Source organism: Ranitomeya variabilis, chromosome 4 (genome assembly GCF_051348905.1).
Source record: "Ranitomeya variabilis isolate aRanVar5 chromosome 4, aRanVar5.hap1, whole genome shotgun sequence".
Classification (NCBI taxonomy): domain Eukaryota; kingdom Metazoa; phylum Chordata; class Amphibia; order Anura; family Dendrobatidae; genus Ranitomeya; species Ranitomeya variabilis.
Window position 1 is genome coordinate 244,138,811 of NC_135235.1, and position 24,572 is coordinate 244,163,382.

At 46.7% G+C, this 24,572-nt stretch overlaps 1 protein-coding gene across 1 annotated transcript in view; it reads left to right on the plus strand.

Moving 5' to 3' along the window:
* JAM3 (junctional adhesion molecule 3) overlaps positions 1–16,135 on the plus strand; it is a 116,691-nt gene extending 100,556 nt beyond the window's left edge. The window contains exons 5-9 of the mRNA XM_077249344.1: positions 9,107–9,309; positions 9,383–9,482; positions 9,615–9,747; positions 10,290–10,344; positions 15,409–16,135. Coding sequence (XP_077105459.1) covers positions 9,107–9,309; positions 9,383–9,482; positions 9,615–9,747; positions 10,290–10,344; positions 15,409–15,444 — 527 coding nt within the window. The 3' untranslated portion in view covers positions 15,445–16,135. The remainder of the gene's footprint in view (positions 1–9,106; positions 9,310–9,382; positions 9,483–9,614; positions 9,748–10,289; positions 10,345–15,408) is intronic.
* Positions 16,136–24,572: the final 8,437 nt, after the last annotated feature.

Genomic DNA, 24,572 nt, shown 5'->3' on the forward strand with positions numbered 1-24,572 from the left:
ACAACTCGTACCGCAAAAAATAAGCCCTCACATGGCCAAATTGACGGAAAAATAAAAAAGTTATGGCTCTGGGAAGGAGGGGAGTGAAAAACGAACACGGAAAAACGAAAAATCCCAAGGTCATGAAGGGGTTAAATGAGATGTGTCCAAACTTTTGGTCTGTACTGTATATATTTGTAATCACTCCGATCACGATCACATATATACAGTGTAATCACCCCTGTCACCGGTCACTCATATGTACAGTTTAATCACCCCGATCACATACTGTATATACAGTGTAATCACTCTGATCACACACATATGCAGTGTAATCACCCCAATCACATATGTACAGTGTAATCACCCCCGATCACATATATACAGTGTAATCACCCCGATCACATATATACAGTGTAATCACTCAATCACATATATACAGTGTAGTCACCCCGATCACATATATACAGTGTAATCACTCCAATCACATATATACAGTGTAATCACCCCGATCACATATATACAGTGTAATCACTCCAATCACATATATACAGTGTAATCACTCAATCACATATATACAGTGTAGTCACCCCAATCACATATATACGGTATAATCAATCCACTCACATATATACAGTGTAATCACTCCGATCACATATATACAGTGTAATCACCCCGATCACATATATACAGTGTAATCACCCCATCACATATATACAGTGTAATCACCCCGATCACATAGATACAGTGTAATCACCCCGATCACATACAGTATATACAGTGTAATCACCCCGATCACATATATACAGTGTAATCACTCCAATCACATATATACAGTACAGTGTAATCACCCCAATCACATATATTATTAATTATTATAGCACCATTTATTCCATGGCTCTTAACATGTGAGGAGGGGTATACATAATAAAAACAGGTACAATAATCTTAAACAATACAAGTCACAACTGGTACAGGAGGAGAGAGGACCCTGCCCACGAGGGCTCACAATCTACAAGGGATGGGTGAGGATACAGTAGGTGAGGATAGAGCTGGTTGTGCAGTGGTTTGGTCGATCGGTGGTTACTGCAGGTTGTAGGCTTGTTGGAAGAGGTGGGTCTTCAGGTTCTTTTTGAAGGTTTTGATGGTAGGTGAGAGTCTGATATGTTGCGGTAGAGAGTTCCAGAGTATGGGGGATTCGCGAGAGAAATCTTGTATGCGATTGTGGGAAGAGGAGATAAGGCTACGTTCACATTTGCGTTGCATTGGGCGCAGGTTCGGCGATGCATAGCGGCGCATGCGTCATGCGCCCCTATATTTAACATGGGGGCGCATGGACATGCGTTGTCTTGCGTTTTGTGACGCATGCGTCATTTTTGGCGCAAGCGTCAGGGCGCACAGGACGCTGCATTTTTTTTGTGCCGAAAATCATGCCAAAATTGGACGCATGCGTCACAAAAAGCTGCGTTTTGCATGCGTTGCGTCGCCGACGCTGCGCCGCACAACGCAAATGTGAACGTAGCCTAAGAGGGGAGTAGAGAAGGAGATCTTGTGAGGATCGGAGATTGCGTGCAGGAAAGTACTGGGAGAGGAGGTCACAGATGTATGGAGGAGACAGGTTGTGGATGGCTTTGTATGTCATGGTTAGGCTTTTGTACTGGAGTATCTTGGTAATGGGGAGCCAGTGAAGGGATTGACAGAGGGGAGAGGCCGGGGAATAGCGGGGGGACAGGTGGATTAGTCGGGCAGCGGAGTTTAGAATAGATTGGAGGGGAGGCCACAGAGCAGGAGGTTACAGTAGTCGAGGCGGGAGATGATGAGGGCATGGACTAGGGTTTTTGCAGATTCTTGGTTTAGGAATGTACGGATCCGTGAAATATTTTTGATTTGAAGGAGGCAGGAAGTGGAAAGGACTTGGATATGCGGTTTGAAGGAGAGATCAGTGTCAAGGATTACCCCGAGACAGCGAGCTTGTGGGACTGGGGAGAGTGGGCAGCCGTTTACTGTAATGGACAGGTTCGTTGGGGGGGTCGCGTGAGATGGGGGGGAAAGACAATGAATTCTTTTTTGTCCATGTTAAGTTTTAGAAATCTAGCGGAGAAGGATGAAATGGCGGATAGACATTGAGGGATTCTGGTTAGTAGGGTGGTGATATCTGGTCCAGAGATGTAGATCTGTGTGTCATCAGCATAGAGATGATACTGAAAACCATGAGATTCTATGAGCTGTCCCAGGCCAAAAGTGTAAATGGAGAAGAGCAGTGGCCCTAGAACTGAACCTTGCGGGACTCCGACAGATAGGGGGTGAGGTGAGGAGGTGTGTGTGAATGGGAGACGCTGAATGTTCGGTCAGTTAGGTATGACGAGATCCAGGATAGGGCCAAGTCTGTGATGCAAAGGGATGAGAGGGTCTGTAGTAATAGGGAATGGTCCACTGTGTCAAAGGCAGAGGACAGGTCCAGGAGGAGGAAGATAGAGTAGTGCCGCTTGCTCTTGGCGGTTAATAGGTCATTGGTGACCTTAGGGCAGTTTCAGTGGAGTGGTGTGACTGGAAGCCTGATTGTAAGCGGTCGAAAAGGGAGCAGAAAGATAGATGGGAGGACAGTTCAAGATGGACGTGTTGTTCCAGTAGTTTTGAGGCATAGGGGAGAAGTGATATAGGGCGATAGCTAGAGGATGGGTCAAGAGAGGGCTTTTTGAGGATAGGTGTGATTGAGGCATGTTTAAAGCTTGAGGGGAAAACACCAGTTGTTAGTGATAGGTTGAAGAGATGGGTTAGAGTTGGGATGAAGACTGTGGCGAGGTTTGGGATGAAGTGGGAAGGGATCGGGTCAAGTGCACAGGTGGTGAGATGCGATCTTGAGAGTAGAGTGGAGAGTCGATCTTCTGTAATGGTGGAAAAGTTGGATTTCGAGGTGGAGGGCTGGGTAGTTGGGAGGAAGGGCTTTGGGGGTTGTCGACTAAAACTGTCTCTGATGTTCTCAATCTTCTGCTTAAAAAATGAGTCTTCAGCTGAGATGAGTGGGGAGGAGGAGGTGCTGGGGGACGGAGGAGAGAGTTGAAGGTGTTGAATAACTGTTTAGGATTGTGAGACGGAGGATATGAGAGATGAGAAGTAGGTTTGTTTAGCTGTGGCGAGTGTGGTCTTGAAAGTAGTGAGGGACTGTTTGAATGCGATGAAGTGCTCGTTGGAGTGGGATCTTTTCCTTCTCCGCTCTGCAGCCCTGGAAGCTCGCCTCAGTTCCTTGGTCAGGCTGGTGTGCCAGGGCTGTCTGTTGATTTTGCGAGCTTTGGTATGTGTGAGAGGAGCAAGAGATTCCAAAGCTGCAGCTATTGTGGTGTTATATAGAGCGGCAGCGTCATCTGCATTGTGTAGGGAACTTATGTCTGTAAAAGGGAGGAGGGATTCAGAGAGTGAATGTAGATGAAGGTGTTTAAGATTTCTGCGAGGGTTTGCAAGTTTGTGGGGTGGGGATTGTAGACAAGGAGTGGAGAGGGAAGAGAATGTGAGTAGATTGTGGTCAGAAAAAGGAAGAGGTGAGTTAGAGAGGTTAGATAGGGAGCAGAGGAGGGTGAAGATGAGGTCCAATGTGTGACCATCTTAGTGAGTGGCTGCAGAAGACCATTGAGTGAGGCCGAAGGATGAAGTGAGAGATAATAGTTTAGTGGCAGCTGAGAGGGAAGTGTCAATGGGTATGTTGAAGTCGCCCATGATGATATTGGGAATGTCCACAGAAAGGAAATGAAGTAGCCAGGTGGTGAAGTGGTCAAAGAAGGTGGTGGCTGGCCCTGGGGGGCGGTAAATGACAGCCAGTTGGAGGTTGGTGGGGGCATAGATGCGCACAGAGTGCACCTCAAAGGAAGGGTAACAGAGGGTGGCAGTGGGATTGGGGTGAAGGAGCAGTTATCTGACAGGAGAAAACCAACTCCTCCGCCATGCTTGCTGCTGGGGCGGGGTGTGTGAGAAAGGTGGAAGCCACCATAGGAAAGTGCAGCAGGAGAGGCTGTGTCAGAAGGGGTGAGCCAGGTTTCAGTGATGGCGAGGAAGGAAAGTTTGGTAGTAATAAAAAGATTGTGGATGTAGGAAAGCTTGTTGCAGACAGAGCGACTGTTAGTGGGACTGGGGAAGTATGGGCTGGGCGAATGGGTATAAGGTTAGAGAGGTTACGGAAATTTGTGATGGAGCGTGGGTGGGAGGTAGAACTGACTGTGGGGATGTGGTGAGGAAGACCAGGATTTGGAGAGATATCACCAGCAGTGAGAAGGAGCAGAGAAAGTGTTAGCAGGTGGGAGCAGGAGAGGGCATGAGGTGCTGTCTGTGCTTGGAGACAGAGGATTGTATGTTAAGGAACAGTTCTGAGGAGGAGGTGAGATGGATGGGGAGGATTGAAGAGATGAACAGTTCCTTACTGGGTGTAGGGATTAGGGAAGTTTGCAGAAAGTGAAGAATTATAGGGGTGAAAGTGAAAACAAACAGAAACATTGTTTACAGTGACTGGCCAGTTACCTTCAATTCCCTTCTGGTTCAATTCTGGTTTTAATTCTAAAATTAATCTTCACACTTCAAGGACACACTTATAGGAATCACACTGCAGAGCTATATACAGTATCACCCCGATCACATATATACAGTGTAATCACCCCGATCACATAGATACAGTGTAATCACCCCTGTCACCTTTCACATATATACAGCGTAATCACTCCGATCACATATATATAGTGTAATCACCCTGATCACATATATACAGTGTAATCACCCTGATCACATATATACAGTGTAATCACCTCGATTACATATATTCACTCCGATCACATAGTGTAATCACACCGATCACATATATAGTGTAATCACCCCGATCACATATATACAGTGTAATCACCCCGATCACATATATACAGTGTAATCACCCGATCACATATATACAGTGTAATCACCTCGATTACATATATACAGTGTAATCACCTCGATGACATATATTCACTCCTATCACATACAGTGTAATCACACCGATCATATATAGTGTGATCACCCGATCACATATATACAGTGTAATCACCTCGATTACATATATTCACTCCTATCACATACAGTGTAATCACCCCGATCACATATATACAGTGTAATCACCCGATCAAATATATACAGTGTAATCACCTCGATTACATATATTCACTCCTATCACATACAGTGTAAGCACACCGATCACATATAGTGTAATCACCCCGATCACATATATACAGTGTAATCACCCGATCACATATATACAGTGTAATCACCTCGATTACATATATTCACTCCTATCACATACAGTGTAATCACACCGATCACATATATAGTGTAATCACCCCGATCACATAAGTACAGTGTAATCACCCCGATCACATATATACAGTGTAATCACCCGATCACATAGATACAGTGTAATCACCTCTGTCACCGATCACATATGTACAGTGTAATCACCCCGATCACATATATACAATGTAATCACCTCGATTACATATATACAGTGTAATCACCACTATCACATATATAGTGTAATCACTCCTATCACCGATCACATAGATAGTGTAATCACCCCGATCACATATGTACAGTGTAATCACCCTGATCACATATATAGTGTAATCACTCCTATCACATAGATACAGTGTAATCACCCTTATCACCGATCACATAGATACAGTGTAATCACTCCTATCACATACAGTGTAATCACAACGATCACGTATATACAGTGTAATCACCCCGATCACATATATACAGTGTAATCACCCCGATCACATACAGTATATACAGTGTAATCACCCCGATCACATATATAGTGTAATCACCCCGATCACATATATACAGTGTAATCACCCTGATCACATATATACAGTGTAATCACCCCGATCACATATATTATTATTGTTTATTATTATAGCGCCATTTATTCCATGGCGCTTTACGTGTGAGGAGGGGTATACATAATAAAAACAAGTACAATAATCTTAAACAATACAAGTCACAACTGGTACAGGAGGAGAGAGGACCCTGCCAGCGAGGGCTCACAATCTACAAGGGATGGGCGAGGATACAGTAGGTGAGGATAGAGCTGGTTGTGCAGTGGATTGGTCGATCGGTGGTTACTGCAGGTTGTAGGCTTGCCGGAAGAGGTAGGTCTTCAGGTTCTTTTTGAAGGTTTCGATGGTATGTGAGAGTCTGATGTGTTGTGGTAGAGAGTTCCAGAGTAGGGGTGATGTGCGAGATAAATCTTGTATGCGATTGTGGGAAGAGGAGATAAGAGGGGAGTAGAGAAGGAGATCTTGTGAGTGTCGGAGGTTGCGTGCAGGAAAGTACCGGGAGACGAGGTCAAAGATGTAAGGAGGAGACAGGTTGTGGATGGCTTTGTATGTCATGGTTAGGCTTTTGTACTGGAGTCCCTAGGTAATGGGGAGCCAGTGAAGAGATTGACAGGGGAGAGGTTGGGGAATAGCGGGGGCACAGGTAGATTAGTCGGGCAGCTGAGTTTAGAATAGATTGGAGGGGTGCGAGGGTGTTAGAGGGGAGGCTACAGAGCAGGAGGTTACAGTAGTCGAGGCGGGAGATGATGAGGGCATGGACTAGGGTTTTTGCAGATTCTTGGTTTAGGAATGTACGGATCCATGAAATATTTTTGATTTGAAGGCGGCAGGAAGTGGAAAGGGCTTGGATATGCGGTTTGAAGGAGAGATCAGTGTCAAGGATTACCCTGAGACAGCGAGCTTGTGGGACTAGGGATAGTGGGCCAACCGTTTACTGTAATGGATAGGTTCGTTGGGGGGGAGGGGAGTCGCGTGAGATGGGGGAAAGACGATGAATTTTGTTTTGTGCATGTTAAGTTTTAGAAATCTAGTGGACAAGAAGGATGAAATAGCGGATAGACATTGAGGGATTCTGGTTAGTAGGGTGGTGATATCTGGTCCAGAGATGTAGATGTAGATATCCAGTGTAATCACTCGGATCACATATATACAGTGTAATCGCTCCGATCACATATATACAGTGTTATCACCCTGATCACATATATACAGTGTAATCACTCCGATCACATATATAGTGTAATCACCGCTATCAGCGATCACACATATATACAGTGTAATCACCCCGATTACATACATACAGTGTAATCACCCCTGTAGTGCAATATGTATAGGTATATATGTGTGTAGTGAAATATGCATAGGTTTATATGTGTAACCAGCAGTAGTTTAACATCTGCCCTGAAACTTCAGGTCTCACAAAGGTCACAACATATGTATCTTGAGAAGGCCGTCTACTGTCTCCAATCTCGCCATGGGGGTCTTGCTGGGAACCAGGAAGAAGGGGAAACATTTCACACCTTCTAGCTCTTTTGAAGAGAGATGTCAATTACAGCCTGACACTATCTATCTGTGGGAAACTTTACACTAAGAATTTCAGAGAAAATAATATTTTCATTGGTGGAGTGGCCATGGGCCAATGAAAAAACAAGCAATTATAATATCAACCTGAGAGGCTGGTCTAGAAATCTGTCCTCCAGGATGACTATAAATCAGGCCTGTATACATAGAATCGTGTTCACAGATTGAGGGCAGCCAAGCTGATGTGATCCAGTCCATCCATTCCCCCCTCAGGGAGCAGAAAGCAGACTACATTGTTAGGTATCTTCAAATAAAAGGATCACAGCGCTCCATCCGGATGTGATAATTTCAAAAAGGTAGCTGCTTTATGCCATCAAAGCGACGTTTCGACCTAACAGGTTGCTTGATAAAGACCTGTTGGGTCGAAACGTCGCTTTGATGGCATAATAAAGCTACCTTTTTGAAATTATCACATCCGGATGGAGCGCTGTGATCCTTTTGATTGAAGCTACCTGATTGTCCTGGAAGGTTCCCTGGACTTTGAACGGACGCCCCAGTAAGTGAGTGCTGTCAGCCATCTTTCTTTATTCTTACATTGTTAGGTATTTCTGTAAGTTTTCTCCTGTTTATTTTTATAACTGTTTTGCATATTTGTGTGACTTTTTATTACCATATTTTTATACCTTTTTCTTTATTGTAAGCGCTGCACCTTTTTGTATTAAATCATTAAACTTTAACAAGTTGAACCTTGTATGTTGTAAAGAATCCATAGCCTTAAACTGTGTGAGCCTTATGATTGGCAGACAGTGGTAGTAATATTTCCGGGACTCATCGCCCGTTTGTTTGGTGAGTGGTGGCAGCGGGTGTGTGGCCTGGGTCGGTGTGTGATTTATGCTCCCATTACAACATAGGACAGAGGTTGAATGCTGGACTGAGAGAGCGGAGATAGATTAACCCTTGCAGGCGCAACCCCAAGTCGCGTGCTGAGAGCGGGTACGTGACAAATTGGTGGCAGTACGGTGGGATCCGTGACAACCCCAATCACACTTTACAGTATATTCAACCCGCTCACCGATCACACACTGTTACCGCCGTCTGACCAGCCATACAGCGGATTTTGTGCTTTATGTGATAATTGATATGAGATGAATTCTGCTGTCTGCTTAAAGTTCAGTAACCAGCTGCCAATTATTAGATTCATTAGAAATTAACAGTACAAAAATGTAAAAACAAAGTCCAGGTGAAGACTGCCGTAGCTCACTTTCCAGCTATGATGATAATGGTTCGAGTTGTGAAAGGTGGAACCGTCTACCACTTGGATTTTTTTTTCTTTTATGTTCTTTTTAATGAATGTAATAAATGGTGATATTTATTCTGCCTGGGGCTGGATGCCTCTTTTCTGCTTTTTTTTGTGCCCAGCCGCCTGCTCCATTCCTGCATCATTGGCTCATCAGATGTAGGAGGATTACTGACTGCATGAAGTGATGGCCGACACGGCACGGGGTAATATGAGCCGTGCCATGGTGTAGTGAACCCGTTGACTGCTGCTGTCTTGTAACTTGGCCTGATGTCAGGATGTGTCACTATTCGGTGATGAGGGGTCTCGCTGAAATCCTGTGATATGTGTTCCAATGTCGCCTCCTGGGCTATCTGGATAGAGGCTTTTGAGGCGCGTTTTCCGGTGTTCTGATGGATTATTATGGGTAATTGTTTTTCTGCTGGTTTTTTAATCTATTACCATTTCTTCTTTGTTCACTTAGTAAAACCTGTAACTCCCCAGTGCCGAGTGCCCAAATCTGTGCCTGTGGGGAAATCTGCTGTTCTGCACTGCCGAGAAAATGAGGGCTACCCCAGTTCTGTTTATCGCTGGTACCGCAACAGTGACGCCCTTCCTGAAGAGTCTAGAAGCAACCCCAAGTTCCTGAACTCGACCTTCACTGTGAATGTGAGCTCCGGGACTTTGGTGAGTGGCAGCATGCACATGGCAGTGTGATGTCCGGGCCCCATGACACAGACTGACTGTTTCCTCCTTTCAGGTATTTGCTGCTGTGAATAAAAGAGACATGGGCCAGTATTACTGTATTGCCAGCAATGCCGCAGGTTCTGCCCGGTGTGACGCGCAGCTTCTGGAAGTTTGTAGGTTCTCGGCAACTTGTGTAATGCACTTGTGTCAGGTTGTCCCATGTGACTGTCCTCGGCTGAGCCCCTGAGATGGTGACTTCCATGACTGTTTCCTCCTTTCCGGTAATATCTGTCTTTTACCCTCAGATGACCTGAATATTGGTGGCATTGTTGGAGGTGTCCTGGTGGTGGTGTTGGTGCTCGTGCTCATTACTGTCGGCATGTGCTGTGCCTATCAGAAAGGTTACTTTGTAACCAGCAGCAGGCCCAATGGTCAAAGGTACGGCATATTTCTAGACTGATATGTAAATCCTTTTTCTGCCATAATTGTAAAGATTAGTCCCATGAGTGTGAAGGCCCATCACATCGGACACTAGTCAGCCTGCTATGCTTGGCCATAGGCTTCTTCTCTAATGTGGAGGCATTATATATATTTTCTTTACACTTAAAAAATGTAATTGATTGATTTATAAAATGTTTCCAGAGAGTTCAGAGCCATGCATGAAGATGGCATGTAAAGTCAAGGGTACAGCTCATGAGAGGCCCACCAGTGCTTTATTATCAGTCATGAAAGAAGGGTGTAAGACTAGAGGCAAGTGGAGTAAGAGGAACATAGGAAAGAATTTAAGTATGGGACAATGAAATCAGGCATTGGAGGGTAGCATGATGTCTACCTTCCAGAAAGCCATCCCTAGAATCATGGAGGTAACTCTGCATCGGCGAGGCTGTTATGTGCGCCGATATTCGAGCTCATGGTCTGTAGTGATAGGATTTGTCTACATGTCTCCATTTTACTCACTCTGCCTCTTTTTTATCCTGCAGTTTCATGAACTCTTCAAAAACGGATGGTATGAATTACCTACAGACAAGTGACGAGGTGACCGCAGAGCGTTGTGCACTTGCATCGTTACTCTCAACCTGGTGTCAGATGCTCACCCCTAGGCACGGAGCAGAGTTACTCTCCACCTGGTGTCAGATGCTCACCCCTAGACATGGAGCAGTGTGACTCTCCGCCTGGTGTCAGATGCTCACCCCTAGGCACGGAGCAGAGTTACTCTCCACCTGGTGTCAGATGCTCACCCCTAGACATGGAGCAGTGTGACTCTCCGCCTAATGTCAGATGCTCACCCCCTAGACACGGAGCAGAGTGACTCTCCACCTGGTGTCAGATGACCACCCCTAGACACAGAGCAGAGTGACTCTCTGCCTGGAGTCAGATGCTCACCCCTAGACATGGAGCAGAGTGACTCTCCGCCTGGTGTCAGATGCCCACCCCTAGACACGGAGCAGAGTGACTCTCCACCTGGTGTCAGATGCCCACCCCTAGACACGGTGCACAGTGACTCTCCACCTGGTGTCAGATGCCCACCCCTAGACCCGGAGCAGCATTACTCTACACCTGGTGTCAGATGCCCACCCTTAGACACGGAGCATTGTGACTCTCCACCTGGTGTCCGGTGCCCACCCCTAGACACTGAGCAGCGTGACTCTACCTGGTGTCAGATGCCCCCCTCAGACACAGAGAAGCGTGACTCTCCACCTAGTGTCAGATGCCCACCTCTAGACATGGAGCAGTGTGGCTCTCCACCTGGTGTCAGATGCCCACCCTTAGACACGGAGTAGCATTAATCTCCACCTGGTGTCAGATGCCCACCTTTAGACACCGAGCAGCGTGCCTGTCCACCTGGTGTCAGGTGCCCACCCCTAGACACGGAGCAGCGTGACTCCACCTGGTGTCAGATGCCCCCCCTAGACACGGAGCAGCGTTACTCTCCACCTGGTGTCAGATGCCCACCCTGAGACACGGAGCAGAGTGACTCTCCACCTGGTGTCAGATGCCTACCCCCAGACACGGAGCAGCATTAATCTCCACCTGGTGTGAGATGCCCACCCCTAGACACGGAGTAGCATTATTCTCCACCTGGTGTCAGATGCCCACCCCTAGACACAGAGCAGCGTGACTCTCTACCTGGTGTCAGATGCCGCCCCTAGACACGGAGCATCGGACTCTCCACCTGGTGTCAGATGCCTATCCCTAGACACGGAGCAGTATTACTCTCCACCTGGTGTCAGATGCCCACCCCTAGACACGGAGCATCGTGACTCTCCACCTGGTGTCAGGTGCCCACCCCTAGACACGGAGCAGCATGACTCCACCTATTGTCAGATGCCCCCCCCCAGACACGGAGCAGCGTGACTCTCCACCTGGTGTTAGATGTCCACCCCTAGACATGGAGCAGCGTCACTCTCCACCTGGTGTCAGATGCCCACCTGTAGACACGGAGCATCGTGACTCTCCACCTGGTGTCAGGTGCCCACCCCTAGACACGGAGCAGCGTGACTCTCCACCTGGTGTCAGATGCCCGCCCCTAGACACAGAGCATCGGACTCTCCACCTGGTGTCAGATACCTATCCCCAGACACGGAGCAGCATTACTCTCCACCTGGTGTCAGATGCCCACCCCTAGACACGGAGCAGCGTGACTCTCCACCTGGTGTCAGATGCCCATCCCTAGACCCGGAGCAGCATTACTCTCCCTCCACCTGGTGTCAGATGCCCACCCTTAGACACGGAGCATTGTGACTCTCCACCTGGTGTCCGGTGCCCACCCCTAGACACGGAGCAGCGTGACTCCACCTGGTGTCGGATGCCCCCCTCAGACACAGAGCAGCGTGACTCTCCACCTAGTGTCAGATGCCCACCTCTAGACATGGAGCAGTGTGGCAGGGTGTCAGATGCCCACCCTTAGACACGGAGTAGCATTAATCTCCACCTGGTGTCAGGTGCCCACCCCTAGACACGGAGCAGCGTGACTCCAACTGGTGTCAGATGCCCCCCCTAGACACGGAGCAGCATTACTCTCCACCTGGTGTCAGATGCCCACCCTGAGACACGGAGCAGCGTGCCTCTCCACCTGGTGTCACATGCCCACCCCTAGACACGGAGCAGCGTGACTCTCCACCTGGTGTCAGATGCCCACCTCTAGACACGGAGCAGAGTGACTCTCCACCTGGTGTCAAATGCCCAACCCTAGACATAAAGATGAGGAAAAAAATGGGAAAGAATAAAGCGCAATAGGGTCTTAGCTGATGACAGCGAGGTGTCAACAAAATGGAAGATGCACTTGCCTTGTCATGTTGCTAAAAGGCAACACACAACGGGCATGTAAAACAGCTGCTGCTCAGATACCAGTCGGGAGGTAGACCCAGGTACAGAAAAGAGGCTGGAGGTATCACTCATTCGCTGCTGGTAACGGATCATCGATAAAATAGACATTTAATAAATAATGTAATAATAAATGTCTTTATTTTATCAATGATCCGCTATCAGCAGTGCATGAGTGATACCTCCAGCCTCTTTTCCCACCCCTAGACATGGAGCGGAGCTTCTCTAACTAAGGTGCCCTTGTCAACATGTCATGTTTCATATCCAGCACAGTCCTGTATTTGGCTTCAGAATTGCTAGTAATATAATGGCATTATTCTTGGACTATTGTGATGTTTCTATTGAATGCAGGAGACGAAAAATTGAAAGTTTTGGGACAGCACAGTGGCCTAGTGGTTAGTAGCATGGTGGCTTAGTGGTTAGCAGCACAGTGGTTCAGTGATTAGCACTGTTGCTTTCTAGCTATAGTGTCCTACGTTCAAATTCCACTAATAACTTTCTGTGCTCTGTCTGTAATTGTGTGGGTTTCCTCCAGTTTCTTCCCACAATTAATAAACATACTGATAAGGAATTTAGCTTGTGAGCCCCATTGAGGACAGAAATGATGTCTGTACATAGCTTGAGTGTCACATACCTACTTCTCAGCCCGTGATTTGGGGTTGCGCCTGCAAGGGTTAATCTATCTCCTCTCAGTCCAACATTCAACCTCTGTCCTATGCTGCAATGGGAGCATAATTCACACCCCAACACAGTCCACACACCCGCTTATACATGCTGCCACCACTTACTGAACACACGGGCGATGAGTCCCGGAAATATTACTACTTCTGTCTGCCAATCATAAGGCTCACACATTTTAAGGCTATGGATTCTTTTAGAGCATACAAGGATCAGACTTATTAAAGTGTTAAGCTTTAATAGAAAAGGTACAGTGCTTACAATCAAAAGGATATTACAATATGGGAATAAAAAGTGACATTCAAATATGCTAAAACAGTGATAAAATAAAGGGAGAAAACTTATAGAAATATCGAACTTTGCAGTCTGGTACTCTGTTTCTGAGGGAGGGAGAAATATGGAATGGTTCACATCAACTTTCCAGGCTGCCCCCACTTGTGAACATCTTTCTATGTGTAGAGCCCTAATTTATAGAGTTAACTTGGAGATCAGATTTCTAGACCAGCCTCCCAGGTTACTATTCTAATCTTTCTCATAGTAAATAGAAATTGTCAGGCTGCACTAGGTCCCATTTGACATCTGCCTTTGAGGCATCAGAGGTGTTAAATGTTTCCAATTTTGTGTCTTTCCAGGAAGGGCCCCTGTGGTCTGAGAACAGGAAAGCTGCCTTTTCTCGGGATAACATATATTATCACCTTGGTGAGACCTGCAGCCTGAGGACAGATGCTGGTTAACCGCCGGCCACACACATATACATATTTCACTACATGGGCATGAGAAGCCCTGGACATAGAGGGTACCATGGAGGAGTGGGTGCATTGCAATCTTTCAGCTTCTGAGCGCCCCCCTGCTTGCAGCTGCAGATTTCGGTTCCTCTCTTTTTGAGTAAGGGGTTTTGAGCTCTGTATTGGAGGAACAAAGCTGGGAAGTGCTGAGAAGATGAGGACCGTGGCTTCCCAGGGGCATCACCACAGTATGGGGTTATTGCCATGAGGGCTGCTGCAGCCAGAAGTTTCTCGAGCCGACATCTTGAGTGTACACTTTCTTAGGGTCTTCTGTCAGCATTGTAGACCTTGCTGCCAATTGATAGCTTGTTAAAGGGAACCTGTCACCCCCGTTTTTTCCGTATGAGATAAAAATACTGTTAAATAGGGCCTGAGCTGTGCATTACAATAGTGTATTTTGTGGACCCCGATTCCCCACCTATGCTGCCGAAATACGTTACCAAAGTAGCCGTTTTCGCCTGTCAATCAGGCTGGTCTGGTCAGATGGGCGTGGTGTCTTCCCCCAGATCTTGCTTATTTTTCCGTTGGTGGCGTAGTGGTTTGCGCATGCCCAAGTCCAGAATCCACTGCACAGGGGAGGGAAAAGAGCGCGATCTGCGCTATTCCCCTGGTGATCGGTGGGGGCGGCCATCTTCCTGTGGCCGCGCGTGCGCAGATGAAGCGCTCTGCTGCCCGGGGCTTCAGGAAAATGGCCGCGGGATGCCGCGCGTGCGCAGATGGAGATCGCGGCGGCCATTTTCCTGAAGCAGAGATGCGAACTCTGCTTCAGGAAAATGGCCGCCGCGATCTCCATCTGCGCACGCTCGGCATCCCGCGGCCATTTTCCTGAAGCCCCGGGCAGCAGAGCGCTCCATCTGCGCACGCGCGGCCACAGGAAGATGGCCCCCCACCGATCACCAGGGGAATAGCACAGATCGCGCTCTTTCCCCCCCCCCCCCCCCTGTGCAGTGGATTCTGGACTTGGGCATGCGCAAACCACTACGCCACCAACGGAAAAATAAGCAAGATCTGGGGGAAGACACCACGCCCATCTGACCAGACCAGCCTGATTGACAGGCGAAAACGGCTACTTTGGTAATGTATTTCGGCAGCATAGGTGGGGAATCGGGGTCCACAAAATACACTATTGTAATGCACAGCTCCGGCCCTATTTAACAGTATTTTTATCTCATACGGAAAAAACGGGGTGGCAGGTTCCCTTTAATCTTGAGCCCCCTGATCCCAGTCTCATATAGAGATGAGTGATGGGCGCAGATAGAGCTTTCAGTCCCTCGTCCGCCTGATCTGACTCCTCTTTTCTCTATTCCTGCAGGGAGATTTCAGACACAAGTCGTCCTTTGTCATCTGATATTCAATGTATTTTGGAGTCTTTGAGGAAAGCACTGAAGAAATTGCACCGCAGTGTGTGAAGCCCCACACGTCACTACCAACCTTCCAATCTGCCAAAGTATAACCTGACAACCTCAGCTGACAACCACTTCCAGGAACTTCAGAGCTGTGGCGTCAGATTGTGAGCATGTTAGAGGCCCGCATCCAGCTCACAGTATTAATACACTGCCAAATGCTCCATCTTTTTATGGTCAGCACTGGAGACGTTTTCTATCTACTTTTAATCTGGGATGAAGAAAGTTTTTACTTTTTTTTTCTTATAATCCATAAGCACAGAAGTTTTAGCACTAAACAAACTATCAAAGGGTTAATTTCTGTTCTTTTAATCACAAAATGTGGGGAAGATTTTATTGCATTTTTTCATGCCCAGAAATCTGCTGAGAACTTGAAGTTTAGTGTCAGCCGTGGTCTGGGCACATTTCTGATTTTTTTATAGTGAGACGACTGCAACACAAGAATGAGTGACCCCCGCCTATGAGAGACCTCCGCCTATGAGAGACCTCCACATGTATCTCCATGGGAGTCACAGCTGGTTACAGACATTTTCTGTGCATATCAGTGTGCTGTGTAACCAGTTCAGACATGGCAATGCACCAGCTGTCGCCTGGTCGCTCCACATCCCTGTAATAATACAACGCCAAGAACCTTTCTACTGTTTGTATCAAGCAGCTTTTTCTATTCTCCCTTACAACTCACTGCCTTTACAGACATCAATGCTGAATTCTGAGGGATATTTTCAGCTGGTAACATATTGATAACATGCGATCCAAAGAGCAGGGCTCTGGATCAGAGTACCAGGGTCTGCAGGGTTCTGGATCCATGTACAAGGCTATGCATCTGAGTGACAGTCTCTGTGGGGCTCTGGATCCGAGTACCGGTCTCTGTGGGGCTCTGGATCCGACTTCCAGTCTATGAGGGGCTCTGGACCTGAGTACCATGGTCTGCAGGGGTCTGGATTCAATTGCAAGGCTCTGGATCCGAGTGCCTGTCTCTACGGGGCTCTTTATCCGAGTACCGATCTCTGCGGGGCTCTGGATCCGAGTACCAATCTCTGCTGCGCTCTGGATTCGAGCACCGGACTCTGCAGGGCTATGAATCCGAGTACTAGGGTCTGCGGGGCTCTGGATCCAAGTGTAGGGCTCTGAATCCGAGTACAGGACTCTGTGGGGCTCTGGATCCGAGTATTGGGCTCTGCCGAGCTCTGGATCTGAGTAGTGGGCTCTGAATCCAAATACCAGGGTCTGCAGGGCTCTGGATCTGAGTACCGGGCTCTAGATCTGAGTACCAGAGTCTGCAGGGCTCTGGATCCGAGTAACAGGGTCTGCGGGGCTCTGGATCTGAGCATCGGGCTCTGGGAGGCTTTGGATCCGAGCACCGGGCTCTGAGGGGCTTTGGATCCAAGTACCAGGGTCGGCGGCGCTCTGGATCCGAGTACTGGGTTCTGCAGGACCTGATACTCTGGGTGCAGAGCCTTGTTCTTCAGATCTCTGGGGTCCCAGCAATCAGTAAGCTATCACTATTCTATCTATAGAATATAATGTTCAATTCTGGGAAAATCCCTTTAAAGAAAAGGACGGTCCAGGATTACACAAATGTCTGATTTCTTGCAGAATCAGCAACATGTCCACAAGTTGTGTGTGGTTTTGGTAGTAAGTAGCCATATTTCCTGTTGCTGTACAGATCTAATCTATTTGTGCCGGTCCTGGCAGCTCCAGGTGTCTTTTGTTTGGTACTTTCATGTGCTGGTATGTGACTAGTGCTGGGTAGGAAGGGGGATGACGGACTCACAAAGAAGCTAGTTTACCTACTGAAATGAGCACAGTCGACAGACACTAAAACAGGCTGGCTTAGATTTTGTAGTGAGCAGCCAGCCAGCCCTCTTTATACACAACGCTGGTCATATGCTGACGTTTGTGAGCACAGGTTGGGACCAGCGCCGATATCTTCATATCCAGGCACTTTTCTTAAACATGTTATCCACTACTTGGACAACCCATTCAAATAAGTTGTTCTCCATTAAAATAATAACACCTATACTCCCCTCCAGTGCCAGCGGGGTTCTAGCAATGTTGGCCTTGTCATTTCATGTACTCCCCACCAGTGCCAGCCCAGTCCTAGCGTTGTCGGCCTTGTCACATCATATACTCCCCTCCAGTGCCAGCGCAGTCCTAGTGGTGTTGGCCTTGTTACGTCATATACTCCCCTCCAGTGCCGTGCAGTCCTAGTGGTGTTGGCCTTGTCATGTCATATACTCCCCTCCAGTGCCGGTGCAGTCCTAGTGGTGTTGGCCTTGTCACGTCATATACTCCCCTCCAGTGCCAGCGCAGTCCTAGTGGTGTCGGCCTTGTTACGTCATATACTCCCCTCCAGTGCCAGCGCAGTCCTAGCGGTGTTGGCCTTGTTACGCCATATACTCCCCGCCAGTGCAGTCCTAGCAGTGTTGGCCTTGTCATGTCATACACTCCCCTCCAGTGCCAGTGCAGTCCTAGCGGTGTTAGCCTTGTTACGCCATATACTCCAGTGCCAGTGCAGTCCTAGCAGTGTTGCCCTTGTCATGTCATACACTCCCCGCCAGTGCAGTCCTAGTGGTGTTGGCCTTGTCATGTCATACACTCCCCTCCAGTGCCAACGCAGTTCTAGCGTTGTCGGCCTTGTCTCGTCACATACTCCCCTCCAGTGCCAGCACAGTTCTAGCTGTGTCGACCTTGTCACATAATTTACTACCCGCCAGTGCCGGCACAGTTCTAGCAGTGTCTGCCTTGCCACGTCATTTACTCCCATCCAGTGCCAGCACAGTTCTAGCAGTGTCAGCCTTGTCATATCATACAATCACTGCAGCCAATCAGCTCAGACTTCACTCTTGCCTCTTTCGGACAAATCGAAACATCTGGAGGAAGAGAGAGCAGCCGCAGCTTGACTTCCTCCAGATGTGAATTACCTCCATAGGAAAGACGAGTGAAGCTATTGCTTATTGGTCACAGTGATCGTGAGACACAGCAGTGTGACTCGGGTCCTGGAGAGCCAATGCCAACATTGATGGAACGGCGCCGGCACCAGAGGCAAGTATAAGTGTTGTTTTACGGGAGGGGAAAATAAGGATTGAGAAGAGGTTGTCCAAGGAGTGGATGGAGTTTGTTTTTTATCCCTGCCTCTCCTTTACTTCCCTTCTCCTTTAACTTTCTGAGGTGCATGCTAGTATGTGTCTATGAAGATGGAGGATATTGGCCGATGTGCACCAATAATGCTCATCTTCTGAGATAGTACATGTGGTAACCAGTATTTTAGAACTTTACAGCTTCCCTTAGCCGTGTCTCATCTGATTCTGACCTAAAATGTTGGTTACTTCTTGGCATGTTGGGCTTAGTTGTGGAGTTTTCAACCCCTTGAAAACAATACCATGATACTGAGGTGACAGAATGGTCAGAAGCTGCAGCTGAAATCCACAGTGCCAGTTCATTCCCACTGGGGTTGTTTTAAGGAACTTATTGCAATTAATCTTGCCTCTAAAATGATTGAATCTCCTGAATCACAGCGAGATGGTGTTAACCCCTTCACCCCCAAGGGTGGTTTGCACGTTAATGACCAGGCCAATTTTTACAATTCTGACCACTGTCCCTTTATGAGGTTATAACTCTGGAACACTTCAACGGATCTTGGCGATTCTGACATTGTTTTCTCGTGACATATTGTACTTCATGATAGTGATAAAATTTCTTCGATATAACTTGCGTTTATTTGTGAAAAAAATGAATAGCGAAAATTTTGAAAATTTCGCAATTTTCCAACTTTGAATTTTTATGCCCTTAAATCACAGACATATGTCACGCAAAATACTTAATAAGTAACATTTCCCACATGTCTACTTTACATCAGCACAATTTTGGAACCAAAATTTTTTTTGTTAGGGAGTTATAAGGGTTAAAAGTTGACCAGAAATTTCTCATTTTTACACCATTTTGTTTAGGGACCACATCTCATTTGAAGTCATTTTGAGGGGTCTATATGATAGAAAATACCCAAGTGTGACACCATTCTAAAAACTGCACCCCTCAAGGTACTCAAAACCACTTTCAAGAAGTTTATTAACCCTTCAGGTGTTTCACAGGAATTTTTGGAATGTTTAAATAAAAATGAACATTTAACTTTTTTCACACAAAATTTATTTCAGCTCCAATTTGTTTTATTTTACCAAGGGTAACAGGAGAAAATTGACCCCAAAAGTTGTTGTACAATTTGTCCTGAGTACGCTGATACCCCATATGTGGGGGTAAACCACTGTTTGGGCGCATGGCAGAGCTCGGAACGGAAGGAGCGCCATTTGACTGCAAAATTGACTGGAATTGAGATGGGACGCCATGTTGCATTTGGAGAGCCCCTGATGTGCCTAAACATTGAAACCCCCCACAAGTGACACCATTTTGGAAAGTAGACCCCCTAAGGAACTTACCTAGATGTGTGGTGAGCACTTTGACCCAACAAGTGCTTCACAGAAGTTTATAATGCAGAGCCGTAAAAGTAAAAAATCATATTTTTTCACAAAAATGATCTTTTCGCCCCCAATTTTTTATTTTCCCAAGGGTAAGAGAAGAAATTGGACCCCAAAAATTGTTGTGCAATTTGTCCTGAGTACGACGATACCCCATATGTGGGAGTAAACCACTGTTTGGGCGCATAGCAGAGCTCGGAAGGGAAGGAGCGCTATTTTACTTTTCAATGCAAAATTGACTGGAATTAAGATGGGACGCCATGTTGCGTTTGGAGAGCCCCTGATGTGCCTAAACATTAAAAACCCCCACAAGTGACACCATTTTGGAAAGTAGACCCCCTAAGGAACTTATCTAGATGTGTTTTGAGAGCTTTGAACCCCCAAGTGTTTCACTACAGTTTATAACGCAGAGCCGTGAAAATAATTTTTATTTTTTTTTTTTTCACAAAAATGATTTTTTAGCCCCCAGTTTTGTAATTTCACAAGGGTATCAGGATAAATTGGACCCCAAAAGTTGTTGTCCAATTTGTCCTGAGTACGCTGATACCCCATATGTGGGGGGAACCACTGTTTGGGCGCATGACAGAGCTCGGAAGGGAAGGAGTGCCATTTGGAATGCAGACTTAAATGGATTGGTCTGCAGGCGTCACATTGCATTTGCAGAGCCCCTGATGTACCCAAACAGTACAAACCCCCCACAAGTGACCCCATATTGGAAACTAGACCCCCCAAGGAACTTACCTAGATGTGTTGTGAGAACTTTGAACCCCCAAGTGTTTCACTACAGTTTATAACGCAGAGCCGTGAAAATAAAAATTATTTTTTTTTTCCCCAAAAATGATTTTTTAGCCTCCAGTTTTGTATTTTCACAAGGGTATCAGGATAAATTGGACCCCAAAAGATGTTGTCCAATTTGTCCTGAGTACGCCGATACCCCATATGTTGGGGTAAACCCCTGTTTGGGCACACGGGAGAGCTCTGAAGGGAAGGAGCACTGTTTTACTTTTTCAACGCAGAATTGGCTGGAATTGAGATCGGATGCCATGTCCCGTTTGGAGAGCCCCTGATGTGCCTAAACAGTGGAAACCCCCCAATTATAACTGATACCCTAATCCAAACACACCCCTTACCCTAATCCCAACAGTAATCCTAACCACACCTCTAACCCAGACACACCCAACCCTATTCCCAACCGTAAATGTAATCCAAACCCTAACTTTAGCCCCAACCCTAACTGTAGCCTTAACCCTAACCCTATCCCTAACCCTAGCCCCAACCCTAGCCCTAACCCTAGCAATAACCCTAGCCCTAACCCTAATGGGAAAATGGAAATAAATACATTTTTTTATTTAACTTTTCCCTAACTAAGGGGGTGATGAAGGGGGGTTTGATTTACTTTTATAGCGGGTTATTTAGCGGATTTTTATGATTGGCAGCCGTCACACACTGAAAGACGCTTTTTATTGCAAAAAATATTTTTTGCGTTACAACATTTTGAGAGCTATAATTTTTCCATATTTGAGTCCACAGAGTCATGTGAGGTCTTGTTTTTTGCGGGACGAGTTGACGTTTTTATTGGTAACATTTTTGGGCACGTGACATTTTTTGATCGCTTTTTATTCCGATTTTTGTGAGGCAGAATGATCAAAAACCAGCTATTCATGAATTTCTTTTGGGGGAGGCGTTTATACCGTTCCACGTTTGGTAAAATTGATAAAGCAGTTTTATTCGTCGGGTCAGTACGATTACAGCGATATCTCATTTATATCATTTTTTTTATGTTTTGGTGCTTTTATACGATAAAAACTATTTTATAGAAAAAATAATTATTTTGGTATCGCTTTATTCTCAGGACTATAACTTTTTTAATTTTTCGCTGATGATGCCGTATGGCGGCTTGTTTTTTGTGGGACAAGATGACGTTTTCAGCGGTACCATGGTTATTTATATCTGTCTTTTTGATCGCGTGTTATTCCACTTTTTGTTTGGCGGTATGAGAATAAAGCGTTGTTTTTTGCCTCGGTTTTTTTTTTTTTTTCTTACGGTGTTTACTGAAGGGGTTAACTAGTGGGGCAGTTTCATAGGTTGGGTCGTTACGGACGCGGCGATACTAAACGTGTACTTTTATTGTTTTTTTTTTTTTTATTTAAAGAAATGTATTTATGGGAATAATATATATTTTTTTTCTTTATTTAGGAGTTTTTTTTTTTTTTTAAACAAGTAGAAATTTTTTTTTTTTAACTTTTTTACTTTGTCCCAGGGGGGGACATTACAGATCGGTGATCTGACAGTGTGCACAGCACTCTGTCAGATCACCGATCTGCCTCACAGCACTGCAGGCTTACCAGCGCCTGCTCTGAGCAGGCACTCAGTAAGCCACCTCCCTCCCTGCAGGACCCGGATGCCGCGGCCATCTTGGATCCGGGACCTGCAGCGAGGAAGGAGGTAGGAGACCCTCGGAGCAACGCGATCACATCGCGTTGCTCCGGGGGTCTCAGGGAAACCCGCAGGGAGCCCCCTCCCTGCGCGATGCTTCGCTATACCGCCGGCACACCGCGATCATGTTTGATCGCGGTTTGCCGGGGGTTAATGTGCCGGGGGCGGTCCGTGACCGCTCCTGGCACATAGTGCCGGATGTCAGCTGCAATATGCAGCTGACACCCGGCCACGATCGGCCGCGCTCCCCCCGTGAGCGCGGCCGATCGCGTATGACGTACTATCCCGTCGGTGGTCATACGGGCCCACCCCACCTCGACGGGATAGTACGTCATATGTCAGAAAGGGGTTAATTTACCCCACAAAGTCGGAGTTTCAGTGATTTCACAAATTATACACAATATATATTATACACACACCTGATCTCATTCTAAGCGGAAAACATACAGCAGTGTTCAAAATAATAGCAGTGTATTCAGAAACATTAGTTAATCCCAAAATCTTTCTCCTAGTTTTTATTTCCAGCATTGGGAACATTGCACACTGTTTTCTAATTCAAAATATGAAGAGAAATGTGTATAATTTAACTACTTTACAGAAAACAGCAAAAAATTAACATTGTGTGTCCGCATTTGTATTTACAAACTGACAATATGTATTCTTTTTGTGGTTTTATCATTACTATGAATCACTAACCTAATATTTAGTTGTTACTCAGTTTTTTAGATCTTCTTCACATCTATGTTGCATGGAGTCACCAACTTCTGGCCCCGATCACCTATTATTCCAGCCCAGGATGCTCGGACTACATCACACAATTTTTTGGCATTTGTCGGCTTTGCCTCAGAAACTGCATTTTTTATGTCACCCCACAAGTGTTCTATCAGATTAAGGTCCGGGGAGCGGGTTGGCCGCTCCATAACCTCAATTTTGTTGAACTGGAACCAAGATTTTACTGGTGTTTAGGGTTATTGTCTTGTAGAAACACCCACTTTAAGGGCATGTCCTTTTCAGCATGAGGCAACATGATCTCTTCAAGTATTTTAACATCTGCAAACTGGAACATGATCCCTGGTATGCGGTAATTAAATCTGGCACCATAGTGTGATGACACACGGCTAGTGTCACAGGGGGTTATGCTTGGGGGTGCTGCAGGACAGACAGGAGAGGCCGACCATCAGGAAAGTCGAGCAGACACTGCAACATGAAGTGTGAGCGGGACCTGAGACCTAGCGAGGAACGCGGTGTCATGAGTGACGATGGAGGCGGAGCTAACAAGCAACCGGGAGGACAAGCTGGCCGAGGCTGCGGTACAGAGAGGAAGAACATGAGACACTGTCAGAGGTGAGCCTGAGGGTCGAATGCCAGACGATGGCATGGGATCCGGAGGACAAGAAGTGAGCCTGGTCAGAAGCCAGACGGGAGCGTAAGAATCGGAGGGAAAGATGGGAGCGAAGTCAGGCGAGCCAAGGGGTCAGGTAACCAGAGAGGACTGAACGGTACCAAAACGGAAGATGGAAGCACAAGTCAGGGAACAAACTGGGTCATACACAGTAAGAATCATACATACAGAGGAACAACGATTATAGCAGAGTAACCTTGGTCAGCTGCTCAAGCTGAGTGAACGGAAGGATCACCAACACCGAACCCAGGAAGTATCCCTAAATAGCCACCCCTGAACCAGAGAGGCGAATTAAATTAACCCTGAGCCGACCAGGATGGAAAAAGAACAACCTTGTCCTGGATCATGACAGTACTCCCCACTCAATGGGGGGCCACCAGATCCTCATGTTTCCTAGGAAATCTGGCATGAAAGGACAGAACCAAATGGTCAGCATGTACTGATCGGGATGGAACCCAAGATCGCTCCTCCGGACCATAACGTTTCCAATGCACAAGATACTGAAGAGTACGGCAGACAATCCTAGAGTCAACAATGCGCTCCACCTCATACTCCATCTGACCATCCACCGAGACCGGTGGCGAGGGAGCTAAAGACCCTTCCTCAACAGCCCCCAATGGTTTCAAAAGGGCCCTATGGAATACATTGGGGATCCTAAAAGATGACGGGCGACGCAACCGAAACGCCACCGGTTTAACTACCTCAGTGATTTTATAAGGGCTAATAAACTTAGGCTCCAGTTTCGCAGAAGGAACCTTAAGTT